Consider the following 27,522-nt stretch of genomic DNA (forward strand, 5'->3'; position numbering starts at 1 on the left):
TAATGACAAATTCATTTGAGCATATATTTGGCATGAAACAATTTGGCAATCTTACATTTTTGTTTATTTTATGTGCCAGAGGCTGGATTTTTACATACAGTACATTGAAAATGGTATCAAAACAATCACAAGAGACTACAAGATGACAGGACAAGCAAATCCTTGCCATGTCTATCATAGGTGTAGTTTAACATAGCCTAAAAGCAACAAGCAGTAATCAGTACAGTCTACACAGGAGTATGAACTAAATACCTTATTGCACTACAGTTAAAGAAATGCCACTGACATGCTGTTTTATATTGTATATGGTCCTATGTACACTGTAAAGCCCAATGTGCTGTCATTACTTCAAATCTTTTGAGGAAACCTCTTGCACTTAATATATCCAAGTACAGTTACTTAGTGATTTTGTAGTCATTACTCAAACACTGTGATCCTGTAGGGTGTCCAGACTTGAGTTGTATCAGCTTGAAAATGTTAAGTAACGTCCCGAAAAAAAACCTTGCCTACAATATTATTTTCCAGTGTTTCTTGTCTTTTCGAGTGAATTGTGGCGTTACCACCCATGACTAGATTTGTTAGTGACAGAGACATGGTTGTTGAATTTGTTCGTTTTCAGTCCTGTGGCCTTCACCAAGTGAGTTAATAGGCGCATTTTATCATTATAATTCAACTCTATGACAATGCATTACATATCTCATAAGGCCTTATTTTGAGGCCTAGCTTTACCCTAATGCAAGCGCCCGAAACTCATGGTTTAAAGGCCAAATCAGTCCTGCAAGTAGGATTGCAAAATGACGGTAAATTCCCCAAAACTCCTGGTTGAAGGATTTTCATGAGTCTTCCAACCGGGATTTCTGAAAAAAATTGGAAATTTACCAGAATTTTGCAACCCTACCTGCAAGTAACCTCATGCTGGCTTGCAAAGAGAGGTGTAATTCCTATTTGATATTCAACAATTACATTATTCACCCATTCATAATGACTGCTAGGGTTAGGAACAGTGTGAGGAGAATATCTAAGCCATTTAAACTAGAACAACTATTTTAGTAAAGGGTGCAATAAATCTAACTAAATGATTTGGATTAGTTTAGAAAATGTGTTATTTATCTTTGTGTAGCAAAATATGAATCAATCATTCAATGTACATGCAAAGACCGATATTAAAAACAATTCCAAAAAACAACCTCCAGTTGAGCATGCTGGGGGGGAAAGGTTTTCTGTATGGTTGCAAACAGGGCCTACATCAATTATGGGAACATTTGTGTTTTCTCGTGATAAGGAACAAAAGTAATGTGTTGATGAGGTGGATTGGCTAAGAGTGGGGATGTTGGTCTACCTGTTAATTGAGATGACTACTAGAATGCTGCCTAAGGGGATAGTTTAATACTTTTTAGGGAAAAGCCGTTAGATTATTCCGTTTTTGTTGTTTGTACCCATGCAATTGTCTGCATTAGAATGTCTTGTTTGTTTTTGTTGTCTGTCCTTTAGTTGTTTGTTACATTCAAGAGCGAAGTGAAGGACGACAGTGCTTTTGTTTATGATCATGTTTAGCCTTGTACGAGAGTCAATTGTATAATATGTGTGTAGAAAATGTGTTGATTTTTCCCAAGCTGAAAAAAAGATGGGTGTGTTTTACAGCTCACTTGGTGGCAGTTTTCTGATGGTCAGTGTGAGCGAATTTGGAAAAAAAGGACATTTATATGATATTTAATTTTTCTCAACATGAAGAAATGTATGTTTGTTTGAAACAGTACACTGAGGAAGAACATGCACATACCTGAAATCTTCACTTAATTTACAGTGACCAAAGATATTTCTATCCAGAAATGTAAGGTTTTCTATTGTACATAAATTAAAAGATTGCAAAAATATCCTGTTAACTTAACTCATCAAATATATTTTATGTTTTATTACTGTAGTGTTTTATTTCTCACTAAAAGGGCTGCTTTGTCAATTGAATCAACAAAACTAAAACAATCAGAAGAAATGATGACTGAAACTTTTATGTATTCGTACATCTGTTCATGTCATTAGTTCTTGATACACCATACAGCCTACTATTGCTGCTCTCTGGGGCCAGGATTCAATCTGATCACACTTTGTCAGCAATGCACCTTTTAAAGGCAATGTTCCCAGGTTCGCATTCACGGTTAATGCTGCATATGTTGGTTCAATCGGCCTTTAAATGGCTCATAGCTGACCAAGCACAATCGGATTGAATCCTGGCCTTATACTGCGCACCTTGCTGAAATATTGTGACACGTGTACAATGTCAACCTCTTAAAATAAGGGATCCGGAACAACAAACCAATAAAGCCGCTTGACAGTGGAATGTTTGTTCTTTTTCATGTGTGTTTTTATGACAGTTTAGTGTTGTTTTTTTAATCACAAATGGGAAGAAAATAAAAGATTGATACAAACTATTTTATAAGACAAATAGGCGACATGTTAGATAGTGGAACCAGTTCACAATCATTTGGTATTTATCTGTGGTCATTTATCAGAAGTCAAATAACATCTTCTGCATAGATCATTAATGTTAGACACATTCAGCCATATAGTTAAGGCCTTGTTCTTACTCTCTGCATCCCCAAACTTGACCATTCCGAGGGAAGAGGGTTAAACTGGGTTGTGTTCATTAAGTCACACCGTAGCAAAACGTTTTTGAACGGAAAGCAAAAACAAGCCCTTCTTATTGGACAAGTCTAAGATAGTATTTCCACATTTCAATCCATTTTCTTCCATTTTGTACCTATTGAACACGACCCAGCTCATGATTTGAAGAGGACGTCCGTGTCATGCCTCACAATAAGAGAGCTGCTTTCCCAAACATTTGCTTCTCAGAGGAAAGTCTTTTGATCTTAATGGCTTAATAGAATCTACACCAATTCCTGTATATTGAGTCCGCATGGTTAGTGTGATGGACGACTTTATTGTTACCTTTGAAGCAAGAGAGTCATTGAATTGGTGTAGATCTGAGAATCTCATACCAGGCTGTCTGGGACAGCAGTCCCACTCACTGTGAGTTCAATGTTGTACATTAAAATAGGTCATACCCTCCTTATTAATGGTCAGACATAGGATTTGACTGAAACAAATATAATTTTATCTTAGTAAATGGATGAAGGCAGCAACTACTTCACATAAAAAACATCTTGACAATCAATGCAGTTGTATGCAATAGCTTTAAATTATACATACATACATACATACATACATACATACATACATACATACACTACCGTTGAAGGTTTGGGGTCACTTAGAAATGTCTTTGTTTTTGAAAGAAAAGCTATTTTCTTTTGTCCATTAAAATAACATCAAATTGATCAGAAATTCAGTGCAGACATTGTTAATGTTGTAAATGACTATTGTAGCTGGAAAAGGCAGATTTTTAATGGAATATCTACATAGGCGTACAGAGGCCCATTATCAGCAATCATCACTCCGGTGTTCCAATGACACATTGTGTTAGCTAATACAAGTTTATCATTTTATAAGGCTAATTGATCATTAGAAAACCCTTTTGCAATCATGTTAGCACAGCTGAAAACAGTTGTTCTGATTAAAGATTAAAATGACCTTCTTTAGACTAGTTGAGTATCTGGAGCATCAGCATTTGTGGGTTTGATTACAGGCTCAAATTGTCCAGAAACAAAGCACTTTCTTCTGAAACTCGTCAGTCTTGTTCTGAGAAATGAAGGCTATTCCATGAGAGAAATTGCCAAGAAATTGAATATCTCGAACAATGCTGTGTATTACTCCCTTCACAGAACAGTGCAAATAGAATAGAAAGAGGAATGGGAGGCCCCGGTGCACAATTAAGAGGACAAGTACGTTGGAGTGTCTAGTTTGAGAAACAGACACCTCACAAGTCCTCAATTGGCAGTTTCATTAAATAGTACCCGCAAAACACCAGTCTCAACATCAACAGTGAAGAGGTGACTCCGGGATGCTGGCTTTCTAGGAAGAGATGCAAAGAAAAAGCCATATCTCAGACTGGCCAATAAAAAGAAAAGATTAAGACAGAGAAACTCTGCCTAGAAGGCCAGCATCCCGGAGTCGGCTCTTCACTGTTGACGTTGAGACTGGTGTTTTGCGGGTACTATTTAATGACGCTACCATTTGAGGACTTGTGAGGCATCTGTTTCTCAAACTAGACACTCTAATGTACTTGTTCTCTTGCTCAGTTGTGCACTGGGGCCTCCCACTCCTCTTTCTATTCTGGCTAGAGACAGTTTGCACTGTTCTGTGAAGGGAGTAATACACAGCGTTATACGAGATCTTCAGTTTCTTGGCAATTTCTCGCATAGAATAGCCTTAATTTCTCAGAACAAGAATAGACTGATGCATTTCAGAATAAAGTACGTTGTTCCTGGACATTTTGAGCCTGTAATCGAACCCATAAATGCTGATGCTCCAGATTCTCAACTAGTCTAAAGAAGGTCCGTTTTATTGCTTTTTTAAACAGCACAACCGTTTTCAGCTGTGCTAACATGATTGCAAAAGGGTTTTCTAATGATCAATTAGCCTTATAAAATGATAAACTTGTATTAGCTAACACAACGTGTCATTGGAACACCGGAGTGATGATTGCTGATAATGGGCCTCTGTAGATATTCCATTAAAAATCTGCCTTTTCCAGCTACAATAGTCATTTACAACATTACCAACGTCTACACTGTAATTCTAATTCTGAATTTAATGTTATTTTAATGTACAAAAAATAGCTTTTCTTTCAAAAACAAGGACATTTCTAAGTGACCCAAACATGTGTATGTGTGCAGCTATTAGTTCAAAGGAATCATTAAATGCTCTTTGGCTTTCTTTCATCTTAAAAAGGACATTTCTCCATGCTAGTTTGTGTGTTGTGGTCCCTAGTCTATTAATATTCACCATTCACAGTCGCAGCAGCTTGTGGTTAAGAAAAATACAAACCCCTCAGCTCTGAGATAACTCTCGTGTGCATCACAAATGGCACCCTAATCCCTATATAGTGCACTACTTTTGACCAGAGCCTAGTGGCATTTGGGACACATACTGGCAGAACGAGGACCACACTGCTCTTTAGCCACTTCATACCTGGTTTTAACATGTGCCCTTTGTCCTAATCTTGACTCATTTTGATTGTGCCCACATTGTTAGACATGTGTAGATTATTAAAAGACTCGTTGTTTACTGATTTTGATCAGATCTTGTAAGTGTAAACTGGCAAGACTGGAGAAGATCAGGACGAAGAACGCATGTAAGCGGCATGTATAAATAGGGCTTTTGAGGCTACACACTAAGAAGGCAATGGAACAGTTCATTTGAGAAGAAGACAAAATGTGGTATGGAATCATTCTTGAAAGGTAAATTCTCTCCAATTGGAAAGAGGACCAATTTAAATAGCTGGAATACCAATGGAGATTGTCACAAAATATAGTGCTGTCTGTACTGTAGCAAATAACAACCATTGTTGCCTCCCAAACAGCACCTTAGTCCCTGTATATAGCAGAGCAATAGGGCTCTGGTCAACAGTAGTAAGGAACAGGGTGCCATTAGTGACGCATACATGTCAACATTCACTACAGGATTTTTGTACTTCAGATTTGGAAACTGATCTGCTTTTTTAGTTATTGGTCAAATGTACACGTTAAATTGGGATGATAATTAGTGGTATGCCAGTTTGCTCTCTTCCCTGAATCCTGTGCACAAAACTTTCCAAGGGGCAGAAAGAACTCTTCAGTGTCACAAGTTCATAAGTGCATTCGTAAGACACTTCATAAAGGCTATATTACACAAATCAAACAGGAGACCAGCTCCTTCAAATTAAACAATATATCATACAAAAATGTGTCCCTTTTCTTTTGTTGTTAGGGTAGAGTGCCATCAATCTATCATACAGAAATGTCTCTTTCTGGTGATCCTTATATTATCTTGGTCAGTGGCCCAGGGATGAGGGTCCCTCTGTGTCTGTTTCAGGGGTCAAAGGGTCCACGTCACAGTCAGGGAAGATGCCAGAGGGAGGACCCTGATGGTTGTTCTGGCTGTTGATAGTGTCTAACCCCTTCTGCTCCATCTCCTCTTCTAGACTTCCAAAGCGCTCCACCACACAGTGGGCTGTGAGCCTGGCCTCTGGGTCGTGGTCCCAACACTCATTGATGGTGGCGCACAGAAGATCCATACCCTACAGTAGGGAAGAGTAGGACCAGGAAGGTTTGATTCATTGACTATTTAGTCAATACAGAAAGTAAAAGTAAAAAAAATATATATATACTCAACCGTTCAAAAGTTTGTTTTCACATAGAAATGTCCTTGTTTTCGAAAGAAAAGCAAATTTGTCCATTAAAATAACATCAAATTGACCAGAAATACATTGTAGGCACTGTTTAATGTTGTAAATGACTATTGTAGCTGGTAATGGCTGATTTTGAATGGAATATCTACATAGGTGTACAGAGGCCCATTATCGGCAACCATCAGTCCTGTGTTCTAATGGCATGTTGTGTTAGCTAATCCAAGTTTATAATTTTAATAGACAAATGAATCATTAGAAAACCCTTTTGCAGTTATGTTAGCACAGCTGAAAACTGTTGTTCTGAATAAAACTGGTCTTTAGACTAGTTAAGTATCTGGAGCATCAGCATTTGTGGGTTCGATTACAGGCTCAAAATGGCGAGAAACAGAAGAACTTTCTTCTGAAACTCGTCAGTCTTGTTCTGAGAAATAAAGGCTATTCCATGAGAGAAATTGCCAAGAAACTGAAGATCTCGTACAACGCTGTGTACGACTCCCTTCACAGAACAGTATAAACTGGCTCTAACCAGACTAGAAAGAGGAGTGGGAGGCCTCGTGGCACAACTGAGCAAGAGGAAAAGTACATTTGAGTGTCTAGTTTGAGAAACAGATGCCTCACAAGTCCTCAACTGCCAGCTTCATTAAATAGTACCCATCAAAACACCAGTCTCAACATCAACAGTGAAGAGGCGACTCCGGGATGCTGGCCATCTAGGCAGAGTTCCTCTGTCCAGTGTCTGTGTTCTTTTGCCCATCTTAATCTTTTTATTGGCCAGTCTGAGATATGGCTTTTTTTGCAACTCTGCCTAGAAGGCCAGAATCCTGCAGTTGCCTCTTTACTGGTGACGTTGAGACGGGTGTTTTTGCTAACGAGTTTCAGAAGAAAGTGCTTTGTTTCTGGCCATTTTGAGCCTGTAATCGAACACACAAATGCTAATGCTCCAGATACTCAACAAGTCTAAAGAAGGACAGCACAACAGTTTTCAGCTGTGTTATTAACATAATTACAAAAGGGTTTTCTAATGATCAATTAGCCTTTAAAAATTATACATTTAGATTAGCTAACACTACGTGCCATTGGAACACCAGAGTAATGGTTGCTGATAATGGGCCTATGTAGATATTCCATTAAAAATCAGCCGTTTCCAGCTACAATGGTCATTTACAGCATTAGTAATGTGGACACTGTATTTCTGAGCAATTTGATGTTATTTTAATGGACAAAAAAATAGCTTTTCTTTCAAAAACAAGGCACGTTGTGTTAGCTAATCCAAATGTATAATTTTCCAATTGAAAGATTAAGATGGTCAGAAGAACACAGACACTGGACAGAGGAACTCTGCCTAGATGGCCAGCATCCCGGAGTCACCTCTTCACTGTTGATGTTGAGACTGGTGTTTTGATTGGTACTATACAGGAAGTAAACTGATGGAAGTAATATATTACATTTCCTTCAACAGCCGCATTATCGACGAGAGCGCTCGTATTTAATACCGGCCTCAGTGGGCAGAGGAGTGCTGACTTCCCAGTTCCCTCACCATTCACACACAACACAGTGTACCTGATGTGTTGTCCAGCTGGGGGGTATCTCAGGTCTGCCCCTGTCCCTCAGGACCAGGTCCCTCATGCTGTCCACACACGGCTGGTCACACACCTTAGAGCCAAAGGGCGGCTCATAACTCTTCACCTCTATGAAAATACAGGAAACACTGTCATATATTCTACACAGTCTATGTTACTTTAATCAAAGTCTGAGTTACAAACGTTTACCCCGATTCACTGTAGTAGAATAGCTTAATGTACCCCCTATGACTTCGCAGCGGGAAACCATTTCCCAGAGGACCAGGGCCATGGAGTAGACATCCATCTGTTTAAAGGCCTCCAGATCCTCCAGATTCACCCTAGACTCCAACACCTCAGGGGCCATGTAGCGAGCTGTCCCCACCTGGACAACAAGGGACAGGGACATTACAGATGTAGATATAAATTTGATCACCCTGTTGCAGGAGAACTGTCCTACAATGCAGGACATTTTAAACTTGTAGTTTATTTGAGGTTTAAAAATGCTTCTGAAGTTTGTAATTTCCTCTGTGAAATTTCAGACTTGATTTTCCCATTTGAAAAATGTATCAACCCAGACAGAAATGTCCATTATTTATAATCAACATAATAGTTAAAATGTCCTTTTGCTACAGCATTATTATCCTGTTGTAACAAATTGGCTTACTTTAAGATCCTACATCTGTACATTAAACATCATTTTGGTTTTAGCACCGCATTATAATACAATTTTCATTCATATAGCGTAGTTTTTATTTAAGGTGGCATTCAACCAGGACTCTACGATTTAATATATTGTTATTTTCTGTAAGAATTTTCACAGATACAGTAGTTGTGTCAGAAGGCAGCATGCAGGCCTACTTTATAGTTGCTGTAGCTAGAGTAGAACACTGATACCTCGTTCCCTTAGCGACTACAATGAACATTACACCTGTTCCACCTTACCTGGCCACTGTTGGCAAAGTCATCCACGGTGAGTGAGAGGTCCAGCCTCAGAGCCAGACCAAAGTCACAGAGGGCACACTCTCTTCTGCTCTTCACCACGATGTTGCTGCTCTTCAGATCGCGGTGGGCCACAGGCACCTTGGGGATCCCACAGAGGGTGGTATCACTATGAAGGTGGGCCAATCCTTGAGCCACCGACCCAGCCATAGCACAAAGCTCAGCCCAGCTCAACACGTGGCCTGTCAGGAAGTCCTGAAATGAATGGATGGATGAATAAATGAAATCTATTTTTGTGTCAAGTCGCCCTTTAGCCTTTTAAAGGCAATTTCTCCAACGTTCACAGAGATCACATTCATGGCAAACGCTGCGGATATCGGCTTAAGAGTAAATTACTTTTAGAAGTCAAATGCAATACGCTTGTTGACCACGTCACTTCGATTGGATCCTGGCCTCAATCAACTAAGCAATAACCAAAACAAAGACCAGCAGTGGAAGAAGTACCCAATTGTCAAACTTGAGTAAAAGTAAAGATACCTTAATAGAAACTGATTCAAGTAAAAGTGAAAGTCACCCAGTAAAATCCTACTTGAGTAAAAGTCTAAAAGTATTTGGTTTTAAATCTACTTACGTATCAAAAGTACATGTAATTGCTAAAATATAAGTTTCAAAAGTAAAGGTATAAATGATTTGAAATTCCTTATATTAAAAAAAAACAGTGTAGTGGAAATTTCACTACTAAGAGAGACTTGGACAATTATTCAAACAATCATATTTATTCAACACCGATTAATTATTGCAATAATGAAACCGTTGACCGCACACTAAGTTGTGTTGCCAAGAGCTTAACTGATAATGAAAAAACAGATCTTATATAGGACCTAAATGCTCAGTCAGTCATTTCTACCATTCCCATAAGCCACCTTGGTCCACCTCCAGGTTATCTTCACAGGATGTTGTTTTACTTCCAACACGGCTTAGTTTCACAAATGCCAGGAAGATGAGACAATGAGGCATCATTCTAAACTCTTCCAGGCTCTCTCTATCTTGGGTCACACACACCACATCTTGTCTATAGAATGCCAGCTTTTAGATTTTTATCACCAACTTATTGTGAGCTAATGCTATCCCTAGTAAAACCCATTTCCTTGACCAGACGCCCAGACTAACTGCAGGAAGCTAGAGTAGACACCGTAAAACTCAGTATTAGCAGGCCAGTCTTATTCTTAATTAAAAATATAACCGTTTACTATTAATATCAAACAAATCAGGTAAGTATGTAATTTTTCCCTGACACCAGACAGCACAATTTTCTCGTTTTTTTTTACATTTACGGCTAGCCAGGGGCACACTCCAACACTCACACATCATTTACAAACTAAGCATTTGTGTTTAGTGAGTCCGCCAGATCAAAGGCAGGAGGGATGACCAGGGATGTTTTTATTTTATTTATTTCACCTTTATTTAACCAGGTAGGCTAGTTGAGAACAAGTTCTCATTTGCAACTGCGACCTGGCCAAGATAAAGCATAGCAGTGTAAACAGACAACACAGAGTTACACATGGAGTAAACAATTAACAAGTCAATAACACAGTAGAAAAAAAGGGAGTCTATATACATTGTGTGCAAAAGGCATGAGGAGGTAGGCGAATAATTACAGTTTTGCAGATTAACACTGGAGTGATAAATGATCAGATGGTCATGTACAGGTAGAGATATTGGTGTGCAAAAGAGCAGAAAAGTAAATAAATAAAAACAGTATGGGGATGAGGTAGGTAAAAATGGGTGGGCTATTTAACGATAGACTATGTACAGCTGCAGCGATCGGTTAGCTGCTCAGATAGCAGATGTTTGAAGTTGGTGAGGGAGATAAAAGTCTCCAACATCAGTGATTTTTGCAATTTGTTCTCTTGATAAGTGTGTGAAATGGACAATTTTTCTGTCCTGCTAAGCATTCAATTTGTAACCAGTACTTTTGGGTGTCAGGGGAAATGTATGGTACATGATTTTCTTTAAGAATGTAGTGGAGTAAAGTAAAAAATATCTAAAATATATGTACCCCCTATGAAAAATATAAATAGTAAAGTAATGTACAGATACCCTAAAAAACAACTTAAGTAGTAGTTTAAGGTATTTTTACTTAAGGACTTTACACCACTGACAAAGATAAACATACCTGCAGGTTCCCAAGGCTGTGATAGGCCATGACCAGCCAGTACTGCCTCTGAGGGGAGCCGGAGGGCCCTCGCTCCTCTGCTGTCAGGAATTTAACCACATTGTCGTGCTCCAGGTTGGCGTCAGAGAAGATGGCCCTCTCCTTACTCCAGGACACATACTCCACAGACGGGAAGATCTTCAAATCAAAATGTATTCAAAGTGTTATATCACATCAATAAAGACAGCACACACCCTCTGAACGACCAATATAAAATGGTACAGTCCAGCCAACACTCAAAACCCCACTCTGCAGAACAAACCGGGATGCAAATAATTTATTCCAAACAGCATCAGATTCCTAAACACAGACGGACTATAAAGCAAACCCACACTTACAGTATTCATCTAAAGTATATGTCTGTCTAAAGTTTGTCCTTTGATATGTGTTGCACATAAGTGAAGTGTTATATGTCTTGTGTTTTTGTGTATAGACAAATTTCCCCTAAATGGACAATAAGGTATTCATTCATCCAGAACACGTTAGAGAATAGTAATTTTTTTTTAATGGGAGAGGGAAAACAAATGTTGTGTACCTAATTACAACCTACTTCCTACACAGTGTACTACTTTTGACCAGAGCGTCAAAAGCAGTGCGTTACATAGGGAATATGGTGCCATTTAGGGAGAGGGAAAACAAAACAGGGGAGAGGTAAGAACCCTCACCTTCACTGCCACTGTCTCGTACAGAGAACCCGCGGCCTGGTGGTGGAGCTTGGCCCGCCACACCTCAGCGAAGCGACCCTTCCCCACCAAGGCTTCCAGCTGGATAGGCAGCTGCTCCATGTTGTGGTTGAAGTTATAGGCCCGGACAGGACACATGTCAGAGGTGGTGTCGCCATTGATGGCTGACCGTTTGCCATGGCAGTCCTCACCACTGGTGATGACGTCCCCACTAAGTCCCTCCGGGATGTCTAAGGCCTGGTGAATGAATGAATTAACTATATTTGTAGTTATGTATCAAGTCGCCTTTAGCAACCCATCCAATAGGGGATTTTAGTTGACAGCTTTTTATTGCTTCCAGTTTGTTATGGTTGTGTCCCAAATAGCACTCTATTCCCTACATAGTGCACTACTTTTGACCAGGGACCTATGGGCTCTGGTCAAAAGGAGTGCACTATGTTGTTGGGTGCCAGTTGGGACACACAATAACTAATTGGAAGCTATTATATTTTTCAGTGTTCCACCCACCTTGTAGTGTGTGCGTTTGGGAGCCCAGTCTTTGGGCTGCTTGCTGGGCTGTTTGGTACGATACAGGTAGAAAGCCATGGAAGCAATGATAGCCACTAAGAAGGGAGGGACCAGGCTGATCACTACCACTGGGATCACATCTTTACTCTTGAGCTTGGAAAAACCTGAGGACACAGTTAAAAACACAGTGAAGACAACATGGAATCTGATCATAGGTAAGTATACAACATTACTACTACTACTACATTTTGTAGTATTTAAAGTGCCTTCAGAAAGTATTCATACCCCTTGACTTATTCCACATCTTGTTGTTTAATAGCCTGAATTCAAAATTGATTAAATATTTTTTTTTCTCTCACCCATCTACACACAATATCCTATAATGAAGATGCGAAAACATGTTTTTTTTTAATTGTGCAAATTTATTGAAAATTAAATGCAGAAATATCTCATTTACATAAGTATTCACACCCCTTTGCTATGACACTCAAAATTGAGCTCAGGTGCATCCAATTTCCTTTGATCTTCCTTGAGATGTCACTACAACTTGATTGGAGTCCACCTGTGGCCAATTAAATTGTTTGGACAAGATTTAGAAAAGAACACACCTGTCTATTTTGGGTCCCATAGTTGACAGTGTATGTCAAAGCATAAATTATACCATGAAGTCCAAGGAACAGTCAGTAGATCTCCGAATTAGGATTGTGATGAGGCATATATCTGGGGAAGGGTATAAAACAAGTTTAATAATAGTGAAGTTTCCAAAAGCACAATGGTCTCCATCACTGGGAAATTGAGAAAAATACATAACTACCCACTCTGCATAGAGCTGGCCGTCTGACCAAAATGAGCAACCAGGCAAGAAGGACCTTGGTCAAGGAGGTGACCAAGAACCCAATGACAACTCTGACAGAACGACAGAGTTCCTTAGCTGGTATGACAGAACCTGCCAGAAGGACAAAGGTCTCTACAGCACTTCACCAATCTTGGCTTTATGGGAGAGTGGCCAAATGGAATCCACTCCTGAGAAAAAGGCACATGACAGTATGCCTGGAGTTTAAAGGCACGTGACAGTATGCCTGGAGTTTAAAGGCACATGACAGTATGCCTGGAGTTTAAAGGCACATGACAGTATGTCTGGAGTTTAAAGGCACGTGACAGTATGCCTGGAGTTTAAAGGCACATGACAGTATGCCTGGAGTTTAAAGGCACATGACAGTATGTCTGGAGTTTAAAGGCACGTGACAGTATGCCTGGAGTTTAAAGGCACATGACAGTATGCCTGGAGTTTAGTTTAAAGGCACGTGACAGTATGCCTGGAGTTTGACATGACAGTATGCCTGGAGTATGTTTAAAGGCACATGACAGTATGCCTGGAGTTTGAATGTCTGGAGTTTAAAGGCACGTGACAGTATGCCTGGAGTTTAAACATGACAGTATGCCTGGAGTTTAAAGGCACATGACAGTATGCCTGGAGTTTAAAGGCACATGACTGGAGTTTAAAGGCACATGACAGTATGTCTGGAGATGACAGTATGTCTGGAGTTTAAAGGCACATGACAGTATGTCTGGAGTTTAAAGGCACGTGACAGTATGCCTGGAGTTTAAAGGCACATGACAGTATGCCTGGAGTTTAAAGGCACATGACAGTATGCCTGGAGTTTAAAGGCACATGACAGTATGTCTGGAGTTTAAAGGCACATGACAGTATGCCTGGAGTTTAAAGGCACATGACAGTATGCCTGACAGTATGCCTGGAGTTTAAAGGCACATGACAGTATGCCTGGAGTTTAAAGGCACATGACAGTATGCCTGGAGTTTAAAGACAGTACATGACAGTATGCCTGGAGTTTAAAGGCACATGACAGTATGCCTGGAGTTTAAAGGCACGTGACAGTATGCCTGGAGTTTAAAGCACATGACAGTACTGGAGTTTAAAGGCACATGACAGTATGCCTGGAGTTTAAAGGCACGTGACAGTATGCCTGGAGTTTAAAGGCACGTGACAGTATGCCTGGAGTGACAGTATGCCTGGAGTTTAAAGGCACATGACAGTATGCCTGGAGTTTAAAGGCACGTGACAGTATGCCTGGAGTTTAAAGGCACGTGACAGTATGCCTGGAGTTTAAAGGCACGTGACAGTATGCCTGGAGTTTAAAGGCACGTGACAGTATGCCTGGAGTTTAAAGGCACGTGACAGTATGCCTGGAGTTTAAAGGCACGTGACAGTATGCCTGGAGTTTAAAGGCACGTGACAGTATGCCTGGAGTTTATGCCTGGAGTTTAAAGGCACGTGAAGTTTATGCCTGGAGTTTAAAGGCACGTGACAGTATGCCTGGAGTTTAAAGGCACGTGACAGTATGCCTGGAGTTTAAAGGCACGTGACAGTATGCCTGGAGTTTAAAGGCACATGACAGTATGCCTGGAGTTTAAAGGCACATGACAGTATGCCTGGAGTTTAAAGGCACATGACAGTATGCCTGGAGTTTAAAGGCACATGACAGTATGCCTGGAGTTTAAAGGCACATGACAGTATGCCTGGAGTTTAAAGGCACATGACAGTATGCCTGGAGTTTAAAGTTTAAAGGCACATGACAGTATGCCTGGAGTTTAAAGGCACATGACAGTATGCCTGGAGTTTAAAGGCACATGACAGTATGCCTGGAGTTTAAAGGCACTGGTATGCCTGGAGTTTAAAGGCACGTGACAGTATGCCTGGAGTTTAAAGGCACATGACAGTATGCCTGGAGTTTAAAGGCACGTGACAGTATGCCTGGAGTTTAAAGTATGCTGGAGTTTAAAGGCACGTGACAGTATGCCTGGAGTTTAAAGGCACATGACAGTATGCCTGGAGTTTAAAGGCACGTGACAGTATGCCTGGAGTTTAAAGGCACATGACAGTATGCCTGGAGTTTAAAGTGCACAGTATGCCTGGAGTTTGACAGTATGCCTGGAGTTTAAAGGCACGTGAGTATGTATGCCTGGAGTTTAAAGGCACGTGACAGTATGCCTGGAGTTTAAAGGCATGCCTGGAGTGACAGTATGCCTGGAGTTTTGACAGTATGCCTGGAGTTTAAAGGCACGTGACAGTATGCCTGGAGTTTAAAGGCACGTGACAGTATGCCTGGAGTTTAAAGGCACGTGACAGTATGCCTGGAGTTTAAAGGCACATGACAGTATGCCTGGAGTTTAAAGGCACATGACAGTATGCCTGGAGTTTAAAGGCACATGACAGTATGCCTGGAGTTTAAAGGCACATGACAGTATGCCTGGAGTTTAAAGGCACATGACAGTATGCCTGGAGTTTAAAGGCACATGACAGTATGCCTGGAGTTTAAAGGCACATGACAGTATGCCTGGAGTTTAAAGGCACGTGAGTATGCCAGTTTAAATGCACCTGGAGTTTAAAGGCACGTGACAGTATGCCTGGAGTTTAAAGGCACGTGACAGTATGCCTGGAGTTTAAAGGCACGTGACAGTATGCCTGGAGTTTAAAGGCACATGACAGTATGCCTGGAGTTTAAAGGCACATGACAGTATGCCTGGAGTTTAAAGGCACATGACAGTATGCCTGGAGTTTAAAGGCACATGACAGTATGCCTGGAGTTTAAAGGCACATGACAGTATGCCTGGAGTTTAAAGGCACATGACAGTATGCCTGGAGTTTAAAGGCACATGACAGTATGCCTGGAGTTTAAAGGCACATGACAGTATGCCTGGAGTTTAAAATGACAGTATGCCTGGAGTTTGACAGTATGCCTGGAGTTTAAAGGCACATGACAGTATGCCTGGAGTTTAAAGGCACATGACAGTATGCCTGGAGTTTAAAGGCACATGACAGTATGCCTGGAGTTTAAAGGCACATGACAGTATGCCTGGAGTTTAAAGGCACGTGACAGTATGCCTGGAGTTTAAAGGCACATGACAGTATGCCTGGAGTTTAAAGGCACTGGAGTGACAGTATGCCTGGAGTTTAAAGGCACATGACAGTATGCCTGGAGTTTAAAGGCACATGACAGTATGCCTGGAGTTTAAAGGCACATGACAGTATGCCTGGAGTTTAAAGGCACATGACAGTATGCCTGGAGTTTAAAGGCACATGACAGTATGCCTGGAGTTTAAAGGCACGTGACAGTATGCCTGGAGTTTAAAGGCACATGACAGTATGCCTGGAGTTTAAAGGCACATGACAGTATGCCTGGAGTTTAAAGGCACATGACAGTATGCCTGGAGTTTAAAGGCACATGACAGTATGCCTGGAGTTTAAAGGCACATGACAGTATGCCTGGAGTTTAAAGGCACATGACAGTATGCCTGGAGTTTAAAGGCACGTGACAGTATGCCTGGAGTTTAAAGGCACATGACAGTATGCCTGGAGTTTAAAGGCACATGACAGTATGCCTGGAGTTTAAAGGCACATGACAGTATGCCTGGAGTTTAAAGGCACATGACAGTATGCCTGGAGTTTAAAGGCACATGACAGTATGCCTGGAGTTTAAAGGCACGTGACAGTATGCCTGGTTTAAAGGTTGACAGTATGCCTGGAGGCACGTGACAGTATGCCTGGAGTTTAAAGGCACGTGACAGTATGCCTGGAGTTTAAAGGCACGTGAAAGACTCAGAGCAAAATATTCTGTGGTCTGATGAGACAAATGTAACTCTCTTTTGGAGAAAGCCAGACACAGCTCATCACCTGTCTAACGCCATCCCTCCCGTGAAGCATGGTTGTGGCAGTATCATGCTATGGGGATGCTTTTCAGCGGCAGGGACACTGGTAAGGATGAGGGAACAATGAATGGAGCCAAATACAGGCAACTCCTTGATGGGAACCTGCTTCAGAATGCAAACAACCTTAGACTGGACCCCAAGCATACAGCTAAAGCAATGCTGGAATGGCTTTGGAACAAGAATGTGAAAGTCCATGATGGTCCAGCCAAAGCCCAAACTTGAATCCCATTGAAAATCTGTGGAAATACCTGAAGATTGCTGTTCACCGCCGCTCCCCATCTAATTTAACAGAGCTCCAGAAAATCTTCAAGGAAGATTGGGAGAAAATCCTCAAATCCAGATGTGTAAAGCTGATACATAAGATGGCTTAAAGCTGTAATCACCACCAAAGTGCTTCTACATTGTATTGACTCAGGGGTGTGAATACTTACAGTACCAGTCAAAAGTTTGGACACACTTACTCATTCAAGGGTTTCTCTTTATTTTGACTATTTTCTACATTGTAGAATAATAGTGAAGACATCAAAACCATGAACTAAAACATATGGAATCATGTAGTGACCAAAAAAGTGTTAATATATTTTAGATATTTGTGGGTCATTGTCCTGTTGAAAAACAAATTATAGTCCCACTAAGCGCAAACCACAAGGGGTGGCATATCGCTGCAGAATGCTGTGATAGCCATGCTGGTTAAGTGTGCCTTAAATTCTAAATAAATCATAGACAGTGTCACCAGCAAGGCACCCCCACACCATCACACTTCCTCCTCCATGCTTCATGGTGGGAACCACACATGCGGAGATCATCCATTCACTTACTTTGCATCTCGCAAAGACATAGCGGTTGGAACCAAAAATCTCAAATTTGGACTCAAACCAGGGGACAGATTTACACTGGTCTAATATCCCTTGCTCATGTTACTTGGCCCAAGCAAGTCTCTTATTATTGGTGTCCTGTCACGTAGAGTAGGCCAGAAGGCTAAACTGGATAACCTAACCTCTATCAAAATAAAAAGATGGCGGAACCGCAAAAGTTCTTCTGTGCAAAGGTGTTTATTTACAAGTGATTCCGGAACAAAAAAACAACAGTACTGCCATCAACGTCTACCTTATGGTACAGCTTAAAAACAATGCTGCCCCATCCACAGCTCAATCCAAACTGCCTCTCCATGACTGAAAGAGAGGCTCCTTTTGTAGGGCTAGCCCCTCCCCTCAGAACAATTAACCCTAATTAATTAATCAATTAACAATAGAAACCTACATTTTCCATGAACTAAACATACTAAAGGATATACATTGCAACACAGTTTTAAACAATATCCCAACATAACATTTAATACATTACATCACTACTGACAATATCTTTCAATATGCCCATATGCATTTATGAGCCATTTGGGACAGGCACTATAAAGCCAACCCAATTCCCTTAGCTCGGGTCCTTTTCCAGCATACCCGGAAGCTACAGAGATGGAGAGAGAGGAACAGAACAAACAAACAATGCGCTCATCCACAACATTGATAAGTACAATAATTATTGTATCTCTCAAATATGAACATTGACAAGTGTGAAATGCATGCACCAAGACAGAAGTTAATTTGTGTGTCGACCCACATTGTTAACTTATCTTATAATGGCGCAGGGAGGAGTGATGAATATGTGTGTGCGTTAAAGAACCAAATGCTGCCCGCGGCCAGTGACGGACTTCTACGTCACATGTCCTTTAGAAGTGGTTTCTTTGCAGCAAATAGACCAAAAAGAACTGATTCACGCAGTCTCTTCTGAACAGTTGATGTTGAGATGTGTCTGTAACTTGAACTCTCTGAAGCAATTATTTGGGCTGCAATTTCTGAGGCTTGTAACTCTAATAAATGTATCCTCTGCAGCAGAGGTAACTCTGTGGTCTTCCTTTCCTGTGGCGGTCCTCATGAGAGCCAGTTACATCATAGCGTTTGTTGGTTTTTGCGAATGTGATTGAAGAAACATTACGGATTTCTTGACATTTTCCGGATGGACTGACCTTCATGTCTTAAAGTAATGATGGACTGTCAGTTCTCTTTGCTTGTTTGAGCTGTTCTTGCCATAATATTGTCTTTGTCTCTGTGGTTATTGTCTTATTTCACAGTAGAGCCCCTAGCCCTCCCCAATATGCCTTAGATAGACCTTTTGTTCCACCCCCCCATACATGCGGTCACCTCACCTGGCTAAACTGGTGCCTCTATTCTTTCATCTATTCTTCCACGCCCAGAAATCTGCTCCTTTTACTCTCTGTTCCGAACGCATGAGACAAACAGTTTTTATAGCCTTTAGCCATACCCTTATTCTCCTCCTCCTCTGTTTCTCTGGTGATGTAAAGTCTAACCCAGGCCCTCTAGCCCCCAGCACCACTCCCATTCCCTAGGCTTTCTCATTTGTTGACTTCTGTAACCGTAAAAGCCTTGGTTTCATGCATGTTAACATTAGAAGCCTCCTCCCGAAGTTTGTTTTATTCACTGCTTTAGAACACTCTGCCAACCCGGATGTCCTAGCCGTGTCTGAATCCTGGCTTTGGAAGGCCACCAAAAATCCAGAAATGTCCATCCCTAACTACAACATTTTCCGACATGATAGAACTCCCAAAGGGGGAGGAGTTGCAATCTACTGCAGAGATAGCCTGCAGAGTTCTGTCATACTATCCAAACCTATTCGAGCTTCTACTTTTAAAAATCAACCTTTCCAGAAACAAGTCTCTCACTGTTGCCGCTTGTTATAGACCCCCTTCAGCCCCTAGCTGTACCCTGGACACCATATGTGAATTGATTGCCCCCCATCTATCTTCAGAGTTCGTACTGTTAGGTGACCTAAATTGGGACTTGCTTAATTAACACCACAATCTAAACTAGATGCCCTCAATCTCACACAAATGATCAAGGAACCTACCAGGTACAACCCTAAATCCATAACCTAAATCCATAACCACGTTATGTCCCCTCACCGCTTCCCTCACAGGACATAACGTCCTGATGATATCATGACCAACTTGCCCTCTAAATACACCTCTGCTGTCTTCAACCAGCAGAGGGGGCAAACTACCTGCCCTCCAGGACACCTACACCACCCGATGTCACAGGAAGGCCATAAAGATCATCAAGGACAACAACCACCCGAGCCACTGCCTGTTCACCCTGCTATCATCCAGAAGGCGAGGTCAGTACAGGTGCATCAAAGCAGGGACCGAGAGACTGAAAAACAGCTTCTATCTCAAGGCCATCAGACTGTTAAACAGCCACCACAAACATTGAGTGGCTGCTGCCAACACACTGACTCAACTCCAGCCACTTTAATAATGAAAATTGATGTAAAAAATATATCACTAGCCACTTTAAACAATGCTACTTAATATAATGTTTACATACCCTACATTACTCATCTCATATGTATATGTATATACTGTACTCTATATCATCTACTGCATCTTTATGTAATATATGTATCACTAGCCACTTCAAACTATGCCACTTTGTTTACATACCCTACATTACTCATCTCATATGTATATGTATATACTGTACTCTATACCATCTACTCCATCTTGCCTATGCCGTTCTGTACCATCACTCATTCATATATCTTTATGTACATATTCTTTATCCCTTTACACTTGTGTGTATAAGGTATTCATTTTGGAATTGTTAGGTTAGATTACTCGTTGGTTATTACTGCATTGTCGGAACTAGAAGCACAAGCATTTCGCTACACTCTCATTAACATCTGCTAACCATGTGTATGTGACAAATACATTTGATTTGATTTGATTTGATCTCAGCAATCACTGCCACATTGCCTGCGTGTGTAATGGGTCCGCGATCAAACGACCACTCCTCATCACTATCAAATGCTCCCTAAAACACTTCAACGTGCAGGCCTTTCTAATCGACCTGCCACAGGTATTCTGGAAGGATATTGACCTCATCCCGTCAGTAGAGGATGCCTGGTTGCTCTTTAAAAATGCTTTCCTCACCATCTTAAATAAGCATGCCCCGTTCAAAACAAATGTAGAACTAAGAACAGACACTGTAAAGTCCATGGAGAATAAGAGCACCTCCTCTCAGCTGCCCACTGCACTGAGACTAGGTAACACTGTCACCACCGATAAATCTATGATAATCGATCATTTCAATAAGCATTTTTCTACCCAAATCCACCCAAATCCAGACAGCTGATGTTCTGAAAGAGCTGCAAAATCTGGATCCCAACATATCAGCGGGGCTAGACAATCTGGACCCTCTATTTTTAAAATGATCTGCCAAAATTGTTGCAACCCCTATTACCAGCCTGTTCAACCTCTCTTTCGCATCATCTGAGATCCCCAAAGATTGGAAAGCTGCCGTGGTCATCCCCCTCTTCAAAGGGGGAGACACTCTAGACCCAAACTGTTATAGACCTATATCCATCCTACCCTGTCTTTCTAAAATCTTTGAACGCCAAGTTAACAAAGATCACCGACCATTTCGAATCACACCGTACCTTCTCCACTATGCAATGTGGTTTCCGAGCTGGTCATGGGTGCACCTCAGCCATGCTCAAGGTCCTAAATGATATCATAACCGCCATCGATAAAAGACAGTACTGTGCAGCCGTCTTCATCGACCTGGCCAAGGCCTTCGACTCTGTCAATCACCGCATTCTTATCGGCAGACTCAATAGCCTTGGCTTCTCAAATGACTGCCTCGCCTGGTTCACCAACTACTTCTCAGATAGAGTTCAGTGTGTCAAATCGGAGGGCATGTTGTCCGGACCTCTGGCAGTCTCTACGGGGTGCCTTCTTTGGACAACAAACCTCCAAACGAGCTTCAATGCCATACAACTCTACTTCCGTGGCCTCCAACTGCTTTTAAATGCTAGTAAAACTAAATGCATGCTCTTTAACCGATTGCTGCCCCCACCCGCCTGCCCGAATAGCATCACTACTCTGGACGGTTCTGACTCAGAATATGTGAAAAACTACAAATACCTAGGTGTCTGGTTAGACTACAAACTCTCCTTCTAGAATCACATTAAGCATCTCCAATCCAAAATTAAATCTAAAATCGGCTTCCTATTTCACAGCAAAGCCTCCTTCACTCATGCTTCCAAACATACCCTCGTGAAACTGACTATCCTACCTATCCTCGACTTCAGCGATGTCATTTACAAAATAGCCTCCAGCACTCTACTTAGTAAACTAGATGTAGTCTATCACAGTGCCATCTGTTTTGTCACCAAAGCCCCATATACTACCCACCACTGCGACCTGTATGCTCTCGTTGGCTGGCCCTCACTACATATTCGTCGCCAAACCCACTGGCTCCAGGTCATCTATAAGTCTTTGCTAGGTAAAGCCCCGCCTTATCTCAGCTCACAGGTCACCATAGCAACACCCACCCGTTGCCCGCGCTCCAGCAGGTATATTTCACTGGTCATCCCCAAAGCAAACACTTCCTTTGGTCACCTTTCCTTCCAGTTCTCTGCTGCCAATGACTGTAACGAATTGCAAAAATCACTGAAGCTGGAGTCTTATATCTCCCTCTCTAACTTTAAGCATCAGCTATAAGGAGAAGCTTAACGATCACTGTACCTGTACACAGCCAATCTGTAAATAGCTCACCCTGCTATCTCATCCCCATATTGTTATTTATCCTCCTGCTCTTTTGCACCCCAGTATCTCTACTTGCACATCATCATCTGCACATCTATCACTCCAGTGTTAATGCTAAATTGTAATTATTTCGCCTCTATGGCGTACGTATTGCCTTACCTCCCTACTCTTCTACATTTGCACACAACTGTACATAGATTTTTCTATTGTGTTATTGACTGTGCGTTTGTTTATGTATAACTCTGTGTTGTTGCTTTTGTCGCACTGCTTGCTTTATCTAGGCCAGGTCGCAGTTGTAAATGAGAACTTGTTCTCAACTGGCCTACCTGGTGAAATAAATAAAATAAATGTAATGTAAATGTAAATACAAAATATGGACTTGGTCTTTTACCAAATAGGACTATATTCTGTATACCACCCCTACTTTGTCACAACACAACTGATTGTCTCAGAAGCATTGAGGAGGAAAGAAATTCCACAAAAGAACGTTTTACCAGGCACACCTGTTAATTGAAATGCAATCCAGGTGACTACTTCATGAAGCTGGTTGAGAGAATGCCAAGAGTGTGCACAGCTGTCATCAAGGCAGAGGGTGGCTACTTTGAAAAATCTCAAATATATTTTGATTTGTTTAACACCTTTTTGGTTACTACATGATTCCATGTGTTAGTTCATAGTTTTGATGTCTTCGCTATTATTCTACAATGTACAAAATAGAAAAAATGAACAAAAACCCTTGAATTAGTAGGTGTGTCCAAACGTTTGACTGGTACTGTATGTGAATAAGATATTTCTGTTTTCACTTTGTCATTATGGGGAATTGTGTGTAGATGGGTGAAAACATTATCACATTTAATCCATCTTGAATTCAGGCTGTAACAAAATGAGGAATAAGTCAAGGGGTATGAACACTTTCTGAAGGCACTGTACATTATACATGTTTCTCCTCTTTTTATTGATAGACTAAATTGTAAATAATCCTAATTAATCGTCAAATACTTAAATAATCTTAATAAAATACTTTTCAATGTAAGAAATGTCTGGTTGCACCATGTACACCACGCCTGGTTCCAGGGTAACAAAAAATTGCTTCTTACCATTGGAGCCCTTGTCGAATATGAGCTTATCGTTGCACTCGTGTTCTCCCAGGCAGCCACAGACGAACAGGACCCCGTCCTCAGAAGGATGAGGAGTCATCACACACTCGTTGGAGGAGTAGTTGGACAACATGATGTTCTCCAGGGGCTGCTGGGGCTGGTGGCATAACGTCTTCACACTCGTACTCTGGTTGTTCTTCCGCCTGGGTCACATGGAAACCCACAAACACAGGCAAGCAGACAGGCAGAGAGGCAGGCAGGCGAGCAGGCAGACGGACACACACGTGTGCAGGCCCACACATACGTGCAGGCACAAACACATGCAGGCACACACATATGCAGGCACACACACATGCAGGCACACACACACACACACAAACTGGTCTGGAAGTTGCCTTTTTACTTTTGTGATTTTGTGTGGAATTGTTATGCATGATTTGTTTGAGTGGACTGGAAGTTTTTATTTTACAAATATTCATACCAATCTGCTTTGTATCCAGCCTGCCAACAACACCAGTCTCAATAACACCAGTCTCTTTCAATCCGTATGCATCCCAAATGGCACCATATTCTCTATGTAGTGCACTACTGTTGACCAGTGACCATAGGGTGCCATTGGAGCAACCAATAGACTTTACAGAAACAACCACCCTGGGCTAAGTGGGGCTATGAGGACAGGAACTAAGACCAAGTATGCATATCCTAAAACATGAACTACTTTTGACCAGGGCCCATAGGAAACTATTTCTTTATTACTGTAGAGGTTTGACCACCAGGTTCCAGCATACCAGACTGAGAGTAGTAATCAAATAGAGACACAATTGACTTTGTCCGCTTCATTGCAAACACAGGAAAGCAAACTGGGTGGTTCGAGCCCTGAATGTTGATTGGCTGACAGCCGTGGTATATCAGACCATATATCACAGGTTTGACTAATTTTTTTATTTTTACTGCTCCAATTACGTTGGTAACGGGTGATTGTGGTATACGACCAATATACCACTGCTAAGGGCTGTATGTAGGCACTCCACGTTGAATAAGAACAGCCCTTAGCTGTGGTATATTGGCCATATACCACACCTCCTCAGGCCTTATTGTGTATATATACTATACCTCGAATGGGAAGCAATATATATGTATTTTTCTAAATTTAACTAGGCAAGCCAGTTAAGAACAAATTCTTATTTACAATGACAGCCTACCGGGGAACAGTGGGTTAACTGCCATGTTCAGGGGGAGAACAACAAAGATTTACCTTGTCAGCTCAGGGATTCGACCCAGCAACCTTTTGGTTACTGGCACAACACTATAACCACTAGGCTACCTGCCGCCCTTATAAGCTAAACCAGATCAACATTACTAGTTGTTTGTATTTAGTATGTATATCTGTATGTATTTGTCCATAATGTTCTTGCTGCTTTTAATGTGAGAGGCTCATTCTTTATATAGCCTATTTCAAATAAACTTGAATTTAGGAAACCTGCACACTTACCATATAGCAACGCAGATCTCTTCACTCAGATTACAGAAGGAGGAGAGGGAACAGTTGGTGTAACACACACTGTCCTCACAAATAGGGCTGGAGTAGTCACACCACTTACACAGGCTGGTCTTGATGTGTGTGAAGGAGAGGATGGGAAGGCCTGTGGAATACATACACATGCACACATGTAAGTGCATACACATGCGCAGGCAAGCACATACACACACGCACAATAATCAGAGGAAAGCAGTTCTGGCTCCGTATAGAATGGCTGGCACAAAACAGAACCAAAGGGCCAGGCTATACAACTTTACATGGCTCTGTGACTATAAACCAAGGCTAAACAGGTTTTCACAACATTCTTCAGAGGACAAAGTTAACTTTCAAATCAAGTTTTGATATATCTCCAAAACCATATCGTTATCACACCGATCTGCCAAATGTTCTGCATTTTAGAGCACACACTTTTTATTGTGACAAGCCACATCAGATAGGTTGCAGGCACAGCTCTGGGGTGCATCCCAAATGACACCCTATTCTCTGGATAATGCACTACTTTTGACCACAGCCCTATGGGTCCTGATCAAAACCTGACAAAAGTAGTGCACTATAAATGGAATAGGATTCCATTTGGGACGCACCCCTGGTTTATCTAGATAAGCAAAGGGCTGGGATAGGATATCCATAATGTGTGAAGGTCTGCAGACATTGGCCCAATTTGACTCTGTGCCTCATACTGTAGGCGTTTGAGGGTGCTTCCAAACCAAATTGAATGACACTAAAATGCATGATTTATTAGAGCATTCCCATTCCTCTGCCATAACGGTCCAGACCTCTTGGTAGAGACAACTGACATACAGGGAAGCTTTACTAGTAAATGGTTCTTATTCAAAATATTTATGTTTTATTATACATTTTTGCTTATCTACAAAGTATATAATTGATTCCAAACCTTTTTCAAATAAGTTTTTGATTGTAAATGAAACACAGTGAATATGTATTTGGCTCAGGCCTGGTTTGGCTGTGGTGCTGTGGTTTGACACAGGCTCTAGAAGGCATAGTGAGTGTTTCTTCCCACACATCTTATCTGCCGTTCCCTCCCTGCTTGTGTTTCCACATAACAACAATATTAATGGCTGATTCAAGCCAGATGAGGGATTTTTATTACTCCGGGAGGGATGGTGATCTAACAAAACTACGCAAACATTAAAAAAGGCTGTACACATATTACACAAAGGCTTCCAGATGTTGGCCAATGCCAACCATCAAAATACACACACACACACACACACACACACACACACACACACACACACACACACACACACACACACACACACAAAGACTAAGGAAGAGGGGGGAGAAAATAGAGAAAAAAATACAACTAAAAAGGCTGGGTAAGCAACAAAAAAAAGCACCCTTCACAAACGTTCAACTAATTAAAATCAGCAGTGACTGCTCCAGAAATAAATTGAAGCCAGAAGTTTCGCCTGAGCCAAGTTTGAAGCTCGGCCCCTTTGTGTCTTATGGGAAATCCAACCGCTCTGCTGCATGCTTACAACGGGGAGGCCCAGGGATGTTGGCTGCATTTATTTGGTTTTCAGTTTCAGCCTCAAGTCTCGACTAACTCTCCCTGGTTCCCTATCAGCTTACCCATAGAAATGGGATGCCATCGTAGTGATTCTAATACAAGTTGGTCTGAAATGGGTAGATCGTAATTGGTAGGATCTGTGATTATATTTTTATAACTACACTGACTATACTCACCACACAAAAAACACCAACACAGTGGAAGAGCTGAAAGGTTAATGTTTCTAAAAAGATCAAGTGCATACTGTAATACATGTATATTTACCCTCTCAAATAATGTGGTTTTTAAGGAAAAATCTAAGAAAGTAGTGAGGTCTTTAAATCGAATCAGTTCTGTAAAAATGTAATGTAGTCTAAGCTCAGTGGGTTCAAATGTTTATTGAATTCTGTCTGGATCTTGTTTTTAGAAGATATGTTCAAGACATCACCAGAACATGCAAAATCCTCTACATTATGTGTTGATGGTGATATTGCTATTGTTCAAGTTAGTTCGCCTAATATGGGTAAATAAAACAAGAAAGCTCCCAAATCTCTTATTTTTCTCATTTGCACTCTCATTCCTTTTGTCCTTTTGGACAGAGAACCATCCTGGTGTCGTTGTAAAGTCCATGTTTGTGCAAAGTTAGCTTTACATTAGAAAAGTCTTAGTTCAAACAGTATACTCTTTATTTATCCAGGTAAGTTGACTGAATTTAGCCAGGACACCGGGGTTAACACCCCCTACTCTTACAATAAGTGCCATGGGATCTTTAATGACCTCAGAGAGTCAGGACACCCGTTTAACGTCCCATCCAAAAGACAGCACCCTACACAGGGCA

At 41.3% G+C, this 27,522-nt stretch overlaps 1 protein-coding gene across 1 annotated transcript in view; it reads right to left on the reverse strand.

Annotated features, from left to right (window-relative positions):
• Window positions 1-2,408: 2,408 nt before the first annotated feature.
• The window catches only part of LOC135547560 (TGF-beta receptor type-2-like), a 30,823-nt gene continuing 5,709 nt past the window's right edge, over window positions 2,409-27,522 (reverse strand). The window contains exons 2-10 of the mRNA XM_064976669.1: window positions 25,124-25,274; window positions 23,632-23,834; window positions 12,190-12,353; window positions 11,665-11,919; window positions 10,961-11,137; window positions 8,788-9,039; window positions 8,086-8,227; window positions 7,844-7,971; window positions 2,409-6,172 (exon numbers count right to left, since the gene is read on the reverse strand). Coding sequence (XP_064832741.1) covers window positions 5,927-6,172; window positions 7,844-7,971; window positions 8,086-8,227; window positions 8,788-9,039; window positions 10,961-11,137; window positions 11,665-11,919; window positions 12,190-12,353; window positions 23,632-23,834; window positions 25,124-25,274 — 1,718 coding nt within the window. The 3' untranslated portion in view covers window positions 2,409-5,926. The remainder of the gene's footprint in view (window positions 6,173-7,843; window positions 7,972-8,085; window positions 8,228-8,787; window positions 9,040-10,960; window positions 11,138-11,664; window positions 11,920-12,189; window positions 12,354-23,631; window positions 23,835-25,123; window positions 25,275-27,522) is intronic.

This window comes from Oncorhynchus masou, chromosome 10 (genome assembly GCF_036934945.1).
Source record: "Oncorhynchus masou masou isolate Uvic2021 chromosome 10, UVic_Omas_1.1, whole genome shotgun sequence".
NCBI classification, from domain to species: Eukaryota; Metazoa; Chordata; class Actinopteri; order Salmoniformes; family Salmonidae; genus Oncorhynchus; species Oncorhynchus masou.